The following is a 12,616-nucleotide window of genomic DNA, read 5'->3' on the forward strand; positions in this document are numbered from 1 at the left end:
ATAAAGCTCCTAACATTACAAACCAAAAAAATGTTTTCAACTGTCTACTAACCCTCATTTTTTTGTTTCTTTAAAACAGTAGAGATAGAATTAGAGAGGAGACTTTTTGTTTCTTGCACTTATAAATATGCATTTAAAGCCTGCCTCATGAATATACAGACAAGATAAAATGTCTAGTCAGTTGTGTCCAGTGGAGCTTCCTATGATGATGGAAACATTCTAGATCTTCACTATCCAAAACAGTTCCTGCTAGATCCATCTGGCAATAGGCACTTGAAATGTGGCTACTGCAACTAAGAAAACTGAATTTTTAATTTTATTGTATTTAATTTCATTTGAATTTAAATAGCTACATATAGGTTGCAACTACTTATTGGACAGTGCAGGCCTAGACATTATGACTTGAAAGGCACCAAGCAGGTTCCTCTGTCCCCAATTCCTGTATCCCTAATTTCTCAAAGCACCTTGGTCTCCATGAGCTGAAACTGACCCCATAAGAAATGGGATGCGGAATGAAATTAAAACTATGATCCACTTGACATTCCTGGTTGCAAACACAAGTCAATGCTGGTTGACTTACACACACAAAAATATTTTTGCTGGTATGTAGACTCCTCACAGAATCAACAGGAAGCCTGAAGAATGAACCTTGAGCCAGCACAGAAGAATGTGATGTATGACCATGTTCTTGCCATTACGAACAGTCTGAGTAGGATGCCATTACTGGCCTTGACAGCACTGGACACTTGCCACCATGCTGCAGGATTCTGTTGCCCTCGCTCTGCTGGCCATTGACCTTTCAACTCCACAATGGCCAGCTCAAATAATTTCTAATCAAACCTTTGTCATTGTGTTACTCTTTAAAGATACTGTCAGTCCGTGGGGTAGAAATATTTGCCTACCTTTTGAGTTCATAGACACTGCCTTCTTTCCATTTTGAGGCAAGGGAGGTGGGTTTGTGTAGGCCACAGCATTCATTTAAGTGAATTTTTTCAGCATTCATTTAAATGAATTTTTTTATTTCTAAAAAAATTAACCTTAGTGCAAACTGTAAAGAAGTGGAAGTAGAATCAAACTGACTTGCTCTACAGAAAAAAATGTTATCTTAATTTTTTCAATTTTCTGCATGTGGTTTTTATTAATCACTTGCCATTGAAGTATAACATTAATTGTATAACATAATTATAGTTATGTATAATTGTCATGAAATTAAATTCATAATTTATAATTGCCTTGGTTAAGCCAATGGTTGGTGCTATTGAAATCTATGAAAAGTCTAGAGCTGCACTGCTTGGTGTGCCCCTGCCATCTAGTGGCAAGACACGTTAATACCATTTTAGAGCTCTAAAGGGCTTCAAAGGCCAAATTTGCAAGACAGTTTTTTTCCACTTTATAATTTCCCCAATCTTTTGACCCAATCAACCTCATATTTCTTAAGCCTTTGGAATTATCTTCCATTATACTCAATTTACATTTCACGTTAATTTCAAACTATGGGTCTCTGAGAGCCAAAGTGTATCTCAGCATTACCTGTAACTACATTCCCTAAAGGAGTTTCCCTTCCTGAGACTGCTTTTTTTCTTTCTTTCTTTCTTTGGGAGGGAGGGAGGGAGGAGGGGAGGGAGGGAGGGAGGGAGGGAGGAGGGAGGGAGGGAGGGAGGGAGGAGGGAGAGGAGGGAGGGAGGAGGGAGGAGGGAGGAAGGAGGAAGGAAGGAAGGAAGGAGGAAGAAGGAGGAAGGAGGCGAAGGAAGGAAGAATGCAAGGACATGGTGAAGTTGAGGTAAGGACGGAAGGAAGGCAGGAAGGACGTTCGGGCGTGCTTTTACGACCTTACGTTGTATTTTTTTCTGGTTTCTCTCTTTTTTCTTTCTCTCTTTCTTTCTTTATTCTTTCTTCTTTCTTTCTTTCTTTCTTTCTTTCTTTCTTTCTTTCTTTCTTTCTTTCTTTCTTTCTTTCTTTCTTTTTTTCTTTCTTTCTGAATCCAGAAAAACAACATGTGGACAGAGAGGATCTTGGCCACTATTATAAAAGTGCAAATTAACATTAGAGTCATTGATGTCATGCATTGATGACTTATAACAGGATTCCCCCCCCAAAAAAACTGTTAAGTCTACTTTAAGAAAACATTGAAAGAGAATTATCAGTATTTTTGCTGGAAGTACAGGAGGTTTTTGCAGAACACTCTAGGAAGGGTGGGCGAGTCATAAGTAAAAGAATACATACAGATCTCAACTTCATTCCTTTCTGTCCTTGTAAATTTAAAAGGCAGTATTTGTCACATACCATACCCTAATAGCGAAATCAATACAATCAATTTCTCACCTAGCTGAGAGTAACAAAATTGACCTTATGCTTTAAAGATGCAATGTTTCCCCCTAAGAACACTTTTAAAAGGAAAGAGACACTATCAAGCAAATGACCTAATAAAGTTTCTGGTAGGTGATGTGGCTGAAAAGATGACATAAGGATGGTACAGTATAGGCAGCATGGACGGAGGTTCTAGAGATGGGGCGGGTCCATGGCTCCCCCGGCTTGGTGGTCATGCTATTCATGATTCACACTATGGAAGGAAGGAAGTGAAAACTTTAATCTGGATCTGGAGGAAGAAGGAAGATTTGGAGTATTAACAAGGATAGCAGAATAGATTTCAGATGTGGGCACTAAAGAATCTGGGAAAATGGTTCAAAGGAGATCTTGACTGGAGAGAGAAGAGGAAAATCAAGTTTCCTTTGTGGGGACAGGGTCTGCTCACAGGGGTTTTGAAAGTTTGGAGGTGAATGACTTTTATAAACTATTGAATGGGTGGAGCATCGGGCAGAGGCCTGGTAAGGACAGAATGACTGTTCTTAGGGTCTTGGTGGGCCAGATGAGGGGGCCTCTCTCTTCTGCTTGTAGGGCCCTTGTTGGTCTCCTGCTTGCCCAGCCATTCCCTTTTCCTTATGTTGCCCTCTTCCTCTTTAGCTGTGGCCAACTCCATTTTTCATAAATGGCCATTGCAGTTTAATCAAAACATTACATGAAATTCACAATTTGATGTAATTATTGAATATCTAAAATTTGTGAGTTGAACCTCCTGTACTTCTAGCTAAAGAGTGAGTCTTGGGGCACCTGAGTGACTCAGTCATTTAAGCATCTGATGCTTGGTTTGGGCTCAGGTCATGATCTCCGGGTTTGAGTTCAAGCACCATGTCTGGCTCAGAGCTGGGCATGGCCTGCTTGAGAAGCCTGCTTGAGATTCTCTCTTTCCTTCTCCCCCCTACCCATACCTCGTCCAGCCCCACCCCCACCCAATTATGCACATGCTCTCTCTCTTCTTTTTTTTTTTAAAAGATTTTATTTATTCATGATAGTCACAGAGTCTCTCTCTTCTTTTCTCTCTAAAAAAAGAGTGAACCTCTAGTGAAGTTGTTTAATTGTCCATGACCTTCAAATTGTTTTCCTGTTGATGCACAGCCTTGAATAAGGCAAAACAAACAAACAAACAAACAAAAAAAAACAAAGCTCTCTATTCTAAAATTAAAGTTATACCTCCACTCGCATCAGAGCCTAATATCTAGAGATTGGCTACTCACCAAAGAGCTTACAGTTGTGTACCTATGCTTATGTCCGCCTTATTAGAGCCTGTGCAGAGAGAAGTCTTGTCATTGTATGGCTTTGGAAATTATTATTTCTGGGCTAGACTTTTTTTTTTTCAAGATAAGAGTGATACCATTGAAGAATTCAATAATAGTAGTACTCTTAAAATGGCTAAAAATAGATTGCAATTATTCCACAAATATTTATTATAAATATGAACATTTAACTTTTTTTTTTTTTTTTATGATAGGCACACAGTGAGAGAGAGAGGCAGAGACACAGGGAGAGGGAGAAGCAGGCTCCATGCACTGGGAGCCCTGACATGGGATTCGATCCTGGGTCCCCAGGATCACGCCCTGGGCCAAAGGCAGGAGCCAAACCACTGCACCACCCAGGGATCCCGACATTTAACATTTTAGATAAGGAGTAACAGTGTAGCATCCTTCAAAGATGTTCCACCTGCATATTTTTCCAAAAGAAGCAACTGTTTAATGCTAATCCATTTCAGACCTCAAGACCTTGGTAAGGCCATCTGAAGAGAGGCAGCATCCATCTATTACCCAGATAGGCACAATTTCCACTTTATTCCAGTTTCCAGTATGGGAAATGTGACTTGACTTTTCATACTTTGGTAGTCCTCAGTGACCTTCCATCACGGATTTGCTAGTCTCTGTAGGAGTATTTCAGTCCTGGTAGGGATTTTATTTCTGGTTTTTAGATTCTTCTGGTTGGGAGCATAAGGTTGATATTCATGGGAAAAAGTTGATTCCACGCAAGTTGTGTTTTTATACTAATCTACTCTACAGGATATCGAGTAAAGGATGTAAGGTGCTGCACCAAAATAAAATGCTCACTGGGTTAGAAATATTCCTTTTGAATTATTTAAAATCCCACAGAAATTTGACTGGCATTGTCTGTGCCTTTTTTAATAGAAGTGCGAAGGGATTTAATGCGTGTGTAACATACAGTAGCTACTTCGGGGGAGATTAGTTTGCTTTTAATCTGGTCAACAGCAAGATAATCTCAAAGACACCAGAGCTTGTATTTCTTTGAATTTATGCCACTTTCCTCATTCAGTGTGGTTGCTGTGTGGTGTGAACACGTACATTCATTTATGTTAAGTGAAAGTGTGCACACTATCCGCGGTAATTATGTATATAATTCCGACACTGTACGTTCCTTGAGATGTTTCCACTTGGAATCAGGTGCGTTCCTGAACAGAAGGCGAAATGGAAACAGTCTCAAAAGCATTGGTAGATCCCCCCCCCCCCCCCATTTCATCGCCCATAGAACCAGGGCTTTGGTCTAAACGACCCCTCGGGTCCCTCCCAGGAGTTTCAGCGACCACCCTAGAACCAGCTGCATTTAGAGTCGCCGCCGCGAAGGAAGAGCTCGCAGCGGGGAGGGGCCGGGGAAGGCGCCCGCGAGCACCGGACCCCGGCAGGGGAGGGCCACCGAGGAACCAACAGAAGAGCCCCAATTCCCAGCGGGAGTCCTGTGGGCTGTGACCGCGGAGACCTCGCGATCCGCACGCCGCGGCCCGGTGGGGCAGGTGCGCCCCGCCTCGTGGCCCCGCCCCCCGCCCCCCGCCCCCCGCAGGGGCCCCGCTGCCCCCGCCCGAGGACCGCGACCCCGAGCAGGGGCCCGAGGCAGCCCGCAGACTTCGCGGTGGGCGCGCCTCTGGGGCGGGGCGGGGCGGGGCGGGGCGGGGCGGGGCGGGGGCTCCCTATCTGCCTCGGCAGATGCCGTCGCGTGCGCCCCATGCCGGCTCGGTCCTCCCCCCCCCCCCCCCCGCGCGCAGTGCGGCCGCCGGGTCCGGGACGGGGAGCCCAGCGGGGACTGGGGGAGGGGCGCCCGGGGCCGGATCCGGGCGCGGGACCCGGGCGGGGGCGGAGGGTCGAGGGGGCGCCTCCAGGCCCCTGGGGGCGTCCCTGCGGTGCCCGCGGCGGGGCGGGGCGGGGCGGGGCGGGAGCGCCCGGGAAGCCCGCCCGAGGGCGCAGCGGGCCGCGGGGGGGGGGGGGGGGGGCGGGGCGGAGGCTCCGGCCGCCTCCTCTCGGCCCTCCCCCTCCGCCCTCGTCCCCTCCCCTCCCCTCCCCTCCTCCCCTCCTCCCCCTCCCCCTCCCCCGCCCTCCCAGCGCCGCCGCCGCCTCCACCGGGCTGAGCAGCGGGGACCCCGCGGCGCCGGCGTGGGGCTGCGGGATGGGGACTTAGCGCCACGGCGGCGGCAGTGGCCGCAGCGCACCCGGCCGCCGCCCCCGGGTCGGTCCCGCAGGGCACGCGGGGCGCGGCCAGTCCGCCCCGGAGCCAGGCCCGCGGGCGGCGGCGGCGGCGGCGGAGCTGGGCAGGTGCCTGCGGCTGGAACATGGCGCCCTCGGGCCCGGGCAGCGTCAGGCGGCGGTGCCGGCGGGTGCTCTACTGGGTCCCCGTGGTGTTCATCAGCCTCCTGCTCGGCTGGTCCTACTACGCCTACGCCGTCCAGCTGTGCATAGGTGAGCGCCCCCCGGTCCCGGGACGCCGCTCGGCGGAGGGGTCACCCTGCCCGGAGAGCGCGGCCCCGGCCCCGCGGCCCCAGCCCCCGCCCCCGCCCCCCGCGGCCACACCCCCGGCCTCGCGGGCCCGCTCGGGGGACGCCCGCCCGCCCCGCAGCCCGCAGCCTCCGCGCCAGGGTCGCCCGAGCCGCCGGGGCCCGCGCGGGGGGGGGGGGGGTGGCCTCGGCCTCGGCCTCCGGGGCCCAGCTCGCCTCCTCCCGTTGTCCTTAAGCCACTTTTTGGACATTTGTGGCAGCGCCCAGGGGCGGCTTTGCAGCGCGTGTGATCGGGGGTGCCGGTGGTACACTCCAGGTAGCGGGAGGCGGAGGTGGGGGAGCTCTTGGAAAGTATTTCTGAAGACACATGCAATACGCAGGACCCGTAATGTAGATGTTCCGGTAATAGGGGAGGGGAAGAAAAAAAAAAAAGGTGACTATAGGAGCATTTTTTTTCATCCAGAGAGCCAAGGTGGCTCAGGTCCAAGTTCTAGGTCCTGAACTGGTGAGTAGGGTACTGTCAGTGCTGAAGATGGGGGGGGGGGGATTGAGTGTCCATAATTAGGGAATCTAATTATGTTCCTTCACACGAGCAGGCTTCCACCTTCAGAGGTTTGTGAAAGCCAATCTATGCTATCGGAATGTGTGTTAAAACAGGATGACCTTTCTGCCAGTGACTTGTAAATGCTTTTTGTGTTTGGTATTTCATCTAAGTGTCTATGTTTTTGCCCTACTGAGCACTAGCTTCGGGTGGGACAAGGAGAAATGTTAAACAGTGGCCTGCTTAGTTGAATCTTATTAACTAAAGCATTTCAGAACTTCAACTCAGACGTGGAATCTTGTCTGAAGCCATCTTACCTCAAAATGTTGCTCCTTGTAAGAAATAGGTATCATTATAATGCCCCCAAGTCGTTACTGACATCACTTTTAACTTAGTTTTTAAATGTGATACTATTGATTTATTGAATTGAAAATGATTTTAGTACAAAAGAAATTATTTTTTTAAAAAAAGGATTGAGTTGCCCTCAAATCATCATATTATTTAAATATGTTACATTGAGGTCTAAAATGTATAGAAAGTTTTCAAAAACATGGTTTAGTTTTTTGTATTATTGTTACTATCAAAATAGCTGGTCTTGTTGAGATATACTATATACATTACATAACTACTAGAAACCTTTGTTGCATTGCATTGGTTCTCCCTCTTAAAAGCAATGAACAGTTTCAGCTATTGAGCCTTTTTCAGAAGAGGGAAATCATGGAAGTCTTGATTATCAAAACAGGAGTTTATTTTCCTAGATCATCACATTAAGCTAAGAAGCTTAGCCTGGCACATTGTCTCATGTTCATCAGGAGGAAGCCTATGAAGGCAGGCAGAGCTTTTCTTTCCTTGCAACTACCTCTATCCTGGTAAAGTGTTACACGGGAGGTTTTTCTGTATTGGATAGATAGGTAATAGAGGAAGAGTAATAGAGAAAAGAATAAATAGAAAGTCACAGTTATATTGGGATCACATTTATATATATTCTTTCTGGAAATTTAAGATAAATCTAAAGCATCTGTGAAATCTTTATCACCTGAATTGGTGGGTTTAAACTGCCTAAGTGACATGGCCTGTTATTTCCCTGATGATCAAAAGTGAAGTCTCGTATCACCTCTTGTCACTCACTGCCTATCTGGCCTGTACGATGCCTGTCACGTTGAAAGCAATCAATAAATGGCCCTGAATAAACAAATAGATGATACAGAGGCAATATCTCTGAGGTTGTCAGACAGTAGTTTTTATATTTTTATTACTATAGAAACAGTGATCATGTGAAAGTCTAGATTGTAGAGTCTAGAAGGCAGGACAAATTGAAAACAAATTTCATTCTAGACACTATGGCAGTTTAGGAATAGTAAGCTCTAATAGCATGGCTAGATAGCCTTGGTTGAGTAGGGAGTTGAACTGAACAGTTCCTTTATAAGCCCTGGGAAAGATGGTACTAGTATGACAGACACAAAACCAGCCTCCTCTCCTTTCCATAAACAAAGCAAAGGGGAATGCCAACCTTCCCTACCTCCACCCCCACCCCTCCCCTGCATTAATCACATCTCAGACTGCCCTGCCCTTTGTGGATTCCTTTTCTGTTGGAAGTTGCTATCTACAATCAGATTTTCCAAATTTCACCTATAAACATTGGCCAGGGTTGGGACCAGAGCATGGTAGTAACTGGAAACTGAAATAGGTAACAGAATAGAAATAGAATAAACAGGGTGATTTACCCTAGTCCTCCTTTTACATCTGCTGTCAGCTGAGGATGACCCTGAATGTAAATTACTCTGTGCCCTTTGCTGAATGAACTGCAATTTAGGAGTAGTGCTTATCCTGGTATCCTTGGAAACTGGAGATAATGATTCTCATTACAGTTAGTTTCTATATTTAACAGTGTGAATGTGTGTGGCTCTCTAGGCACTTTTTCAGTTAGCATGATGTTTGTTTAGTGGTTGTATTTAATGAAATTATAAAGTCATCTCTCTTCTTGGAATATTTATATATAAAAATATATGGGGTATACATATGTTGTATGAGAGTCAAGTCTTTTGGTTAAGTTTCTTTCCAGTCTACCAAAGAAAAGATAAAAGAGGTCTGCTAATACTTGTGAACAGTCAGAACATGTTTGTTGATTAGGATTTTTTATTCATATTATTTCTCCCTCCTTCCTTCCCTCTCTCTCCACCCCAGCCTTTTTTGTGTATTATCCATCTTTTGATGCCTTTAGTTAATTTGAATTAGGTAAATTTGAAGGGTAAAATTTGTAAGATGGTACTTTAGGATGCTGAATTGGAATAAAGGTAGTTGCAGTCTCCATCATCCTTGGTTCAGTGGACACACTAGACATGGTTCATATGTTTTACAAGCCCATTATGGCAGTTACCTCGTTAACTTTGCTTGTTGACCACGGTAACTGAAGTTTTCCCTTCTAAGTGCTAACATTCAAAGTTGTCTTAGCTATTTTTCTACCTTTTTATTTTGTTATAATTTCAAATTTACAGAAGAGTTTCAAGAATAGTACAAGAAACCTCCCCCTTACCCTCGTTTTACCATTTTGGCTTACATTTTTCTAAAACGTATGACTTTTCCGCCCTCACTTGAGGCAGGTGCCATGAAACAGTTCTTAATCATTGTGTACTCATGTGGTTCTGCGTTTGCTTATGGCTTTACTTGAGGCATTCGAAGCCACCATGAAGCTTGACAAGCTTAGAGATTATCTGTGTTCTTTCTCCAAATGAACCAGTGAAGGTGTCAGCTGTGACTTCAGCTGCTGCGGTGCGAATGTTAAAATGTCTGTTTCTCTTTCCCTTCAAACCTCTTAAATCTCTCTAGCCTAATGGGATTATTTAGCAAGTCTGTTAAACTTTGTTTTTGCTGAGTAAGAGTTAACACAGCACTAAAAGTGAGCTAACAGTCTTTACAAAATGATTTCAGAATTTTAGGATGATTTAGAGTTTGGGCCACATAGTTACAACCACTCAACTCTGCTGCTGTAGCAAAAAGGCAGCTGTAGACAGTTACCTTCACAAGTGGGTGTGACCTGATTCCAGTGAAGTTTATAACTAGTTGGCAGGTGGGACTTAGCCCTTAGGCAATAGATTGCTGACTTGGGAGTATGTTAAGCGAGCCCATTAGAATATTGGAGTTTTGCTCACAGGTTTGCAAGTCTTTGTTAATAAACAATCCTCAAAAATGATTGCAATTTCTTATGTACCACAGTGATTATTGAAGATGTTCAAGAATTAAATTAGCTAATCTACATACTTTGAGATCAGTTTGGGAGAGATACAGTTATGTTTTCCTTCCTTTAAACAAACATCCTTAATGATAGAATATATAAAATCTCAAAGCTTGGATACCGTTAACCTACGATCTACCATTAACTCAAGGTCATTGCAAGCTCAAGAATGGAGACTGAATGGGGCAGTGAATTACCTTCCATTATGAATTGAACTTGAGCTAGACAGAGATAGAAGTGTGTTCTTGTTATTGGTAAACTATCATTTAAAAAAATCTCCAGGACATTAAAGCTTCTTTTGAAAAAAAAAAAAAAAAAACTACAGGCAGATGATCTTCGGAATACAAGTGTTACCTCTCCATAATTACAAAATAGTTTTAGATGACATAGAAGATAACTGAGCCAAAGAAAATTGATGTAAATGTTTAATGTCTTAAATGACTTAGAAATCATTTCTTGTTGACAGTAATGATTCAGAATATATCAGTTCTGTGACTTCTTGACATTCTCAAATATTTTGAAGATTTTAAATTATATGAAAGGAGGATAAAAACATTTCATCAAATCTGAAATTCAAATGTATAAGAGATGATATGCTCCAAATTCTTGATCTGTGCTGCCATTTGACTTTAATTTAAATGATTCCCAGGAAAGCAGGGGAAGAGAAGACTCTGCTTAATGCTTTCTTGGTTCCATTTAGTGTGTCAGAGAATTCTTTTTCTTTTGATATATTGGACAATGCAGCATTACTGTTTGCTATTAAATCTTATTAGAGATAACGTATCTTATATAACAGAGACAACAAACAATCATCACAGTGCTTAGCATGCAGAGGTGCTCCATAATTATTGAATGAATTGATCTCTTTGTGATTTTAGTAAGTCTTACTAGATCAGTGTTTTAATATAAGAACACGCCTTTGGGTAATGTAAGTAAGTGAAAGAGCAGGATCCAGTAGTAAAAACTCAATTTAAACTAAAACTTGTTATAGAAAGTTTGCTTTCAAATGCCTACTGAGAATGTCATCCATGCCATTAAATTAAATATGTGCTCCAGTGTTTCCAGTAATTAAGCAGAAGCCAAAGGGATGGTTTCTTAAATCACGATAATTAATTGTCTCCTGAGAGGGTGCATTTCCACAAGGTTAGAAAGAAGTCAGCTTAGAAGGGTTTGGGGAAGGTCCATTCAAAAGCATTTATTGAATCCTGTTTTGTGCCAGTTACTTTCCCACAGAGGTGATTTAGAGGAAGACATAATGGAGATCTTATCCTAATAGCTAAGGAAAAAACTACCTCTGGAGTGGTGGGAAAAAACCCTGAAACCTTCTGTCCAGCTTTGGCATAAGGAGAGAGAGTTGTTCCCTTTCGGAATGCCACTCCCACAGCGAAGAGGCAGGAAAGCAGAAATGGAAAACAAAATACCCCACTGCTAGGAGCCTGTGAATTGGTTGCTGGACCAGCATAAAAGAATAATCAATGACGTAGGTAAAAAGAGCTGATGGAGAGCACCTCAGTAGTAATGAATTTCTAATTATATTATAAATCATACCACATGTAAATATCTTAGAGTAAGATTACAACCAGCAATTTTTGCTCCTGCTACGAACTAGTTGGCTGTTTCAGCCCCACCTTCCTTACCTGCTGCCAGGGCAACTTTTACTCAGCTTCCAGTTCAGGGCCTATGATTTGGTGGGTGAAATGGAGGAAGCAGAGAACTTCCTGAAAACAACTCATTGAATCTATGGAAAGACTGGAGAACCTAGCTTAGAAAATAGGCAAAAACCGAGAGAAGGTGGATGAAATGAAGCGGACATTATACCAGAGGAATGGTCTTTGGTAAGAGCTGCTGCTGTGGTGGCTGGCCATCACAGAGCGCTGCAGCTACTGTGACTCTTGTAAAGATGATTCCAGGAGCATCAGCTGGCTGAGCTGAAATTGTTGTGCCCATGTTCCAGGCAACAGGGTTCAGCAAGAGCAGGTGTTTGATCTTTTTGGCTTACATCATAGGGAGAAATGCCAGGAAGACCAAAAAAAAAAAACACACACACACACACACACACACACACACACACACATCCCACCAGAGATTAGCATGGATGAGGATTCTCGTTAATGTTTTTGTTTTTATTTTTCATCTTTTTGGGAAATTTGTGCTTTTTCATCTCAAAAAAAAAAAAAGGACCCATGACTTATATTTTATAGTTTATGCTGCTGATTTCATGTATTTTGATGGTTATATCACATCCCTCAGCCCTCTTTTCTCCTGGAAGTGGTGAGTTCATGAGTCTCCCGAGACTCCAGCACTGTGTGTCATGACCATAGAAATACAATATCTAACTTGCAAAGTGATAGATTAGAACATGGCATAGATCCTTAATGCTCTCTGTTGGAAAAATAGTTTTCCAAAGAAAGATCATTTAGAAAGACATTCTTAATATTATGTGGAACCGTATGATTTCATATTACCATTTAGAGATACCACAGGGAACTAATAATAAAGCTAGAACATAATTGAATTAATTTCTTTAGTAGTCTATTAGAAAATTGTTGAAATATCTTATAATTCCCTTAAGGGTAGCTTTATTGTCATGTCTTAATTTTTATCTCAGTCAAACGCTGAGAGTGCAAAAGGGTGGAATTTGGAGGGCAGGGGGTGGGGTGAGGGCAGCAGGAGGAGACAAGTGACCTGATTTCTTAAGAAGCATATGGTAGCAATAAGGTAACAAGCTATGATTGCTTGAAAT

The 12,616-nt window shown here is 43.8% G+C and overlaps 1 protein-coding gene across 4 annotated transcripts in view; it reads left to right on the top strand.

Annotated features, from left to right (window-relative positions):
- The first annotated feature begins 5,888 nt into the window (after positions 1 to 5,888).
- Positions 5,889 to 12,616, top strand: part of ZDHHC2 (zinc finger DHHC-type palmitoyltransferase 2) — a 66,415-nt gene continuing 59,687 nt past the window's right edge. For 2 of the 4 annotated variants that reach the window (XR_005371588.1, XM_038560248.1), the window contains exon 1: positions 5,889 to 6,065. Coding sequence is in view for 1 of the 4 variants with exons in the window: in XM_038560248.1 (XP_038416176.1) it covers positions 5,939 to 6,065 (127 nt within the window). In the remaining 3 variants the exon portion in view is untranslated. Of the gene's footprint in view, positions 6,066 to 6,317; positions 6,417 to 12,616 lie in introns of those variants that run through there. The other 2 variants (XM_038560249.1, XM_038560250.1) reach the window with 2 other exon arrangements.

This window comes from Canis lupus, chromosome 16 (genome assembly GCF_011100685.1).
Source record: "Canis lupus familiaris isolate Mischka breed German Shepherd chromosome 16, alternate assembly UU_Cfam_GSD_1.0, whole genome shotgun sequence".
Lineage (NCBI taxonomy): Eukaryota > Metazoa > Chordata > Mammalia > Carnivora > Canidae > Canis > Canis lupus.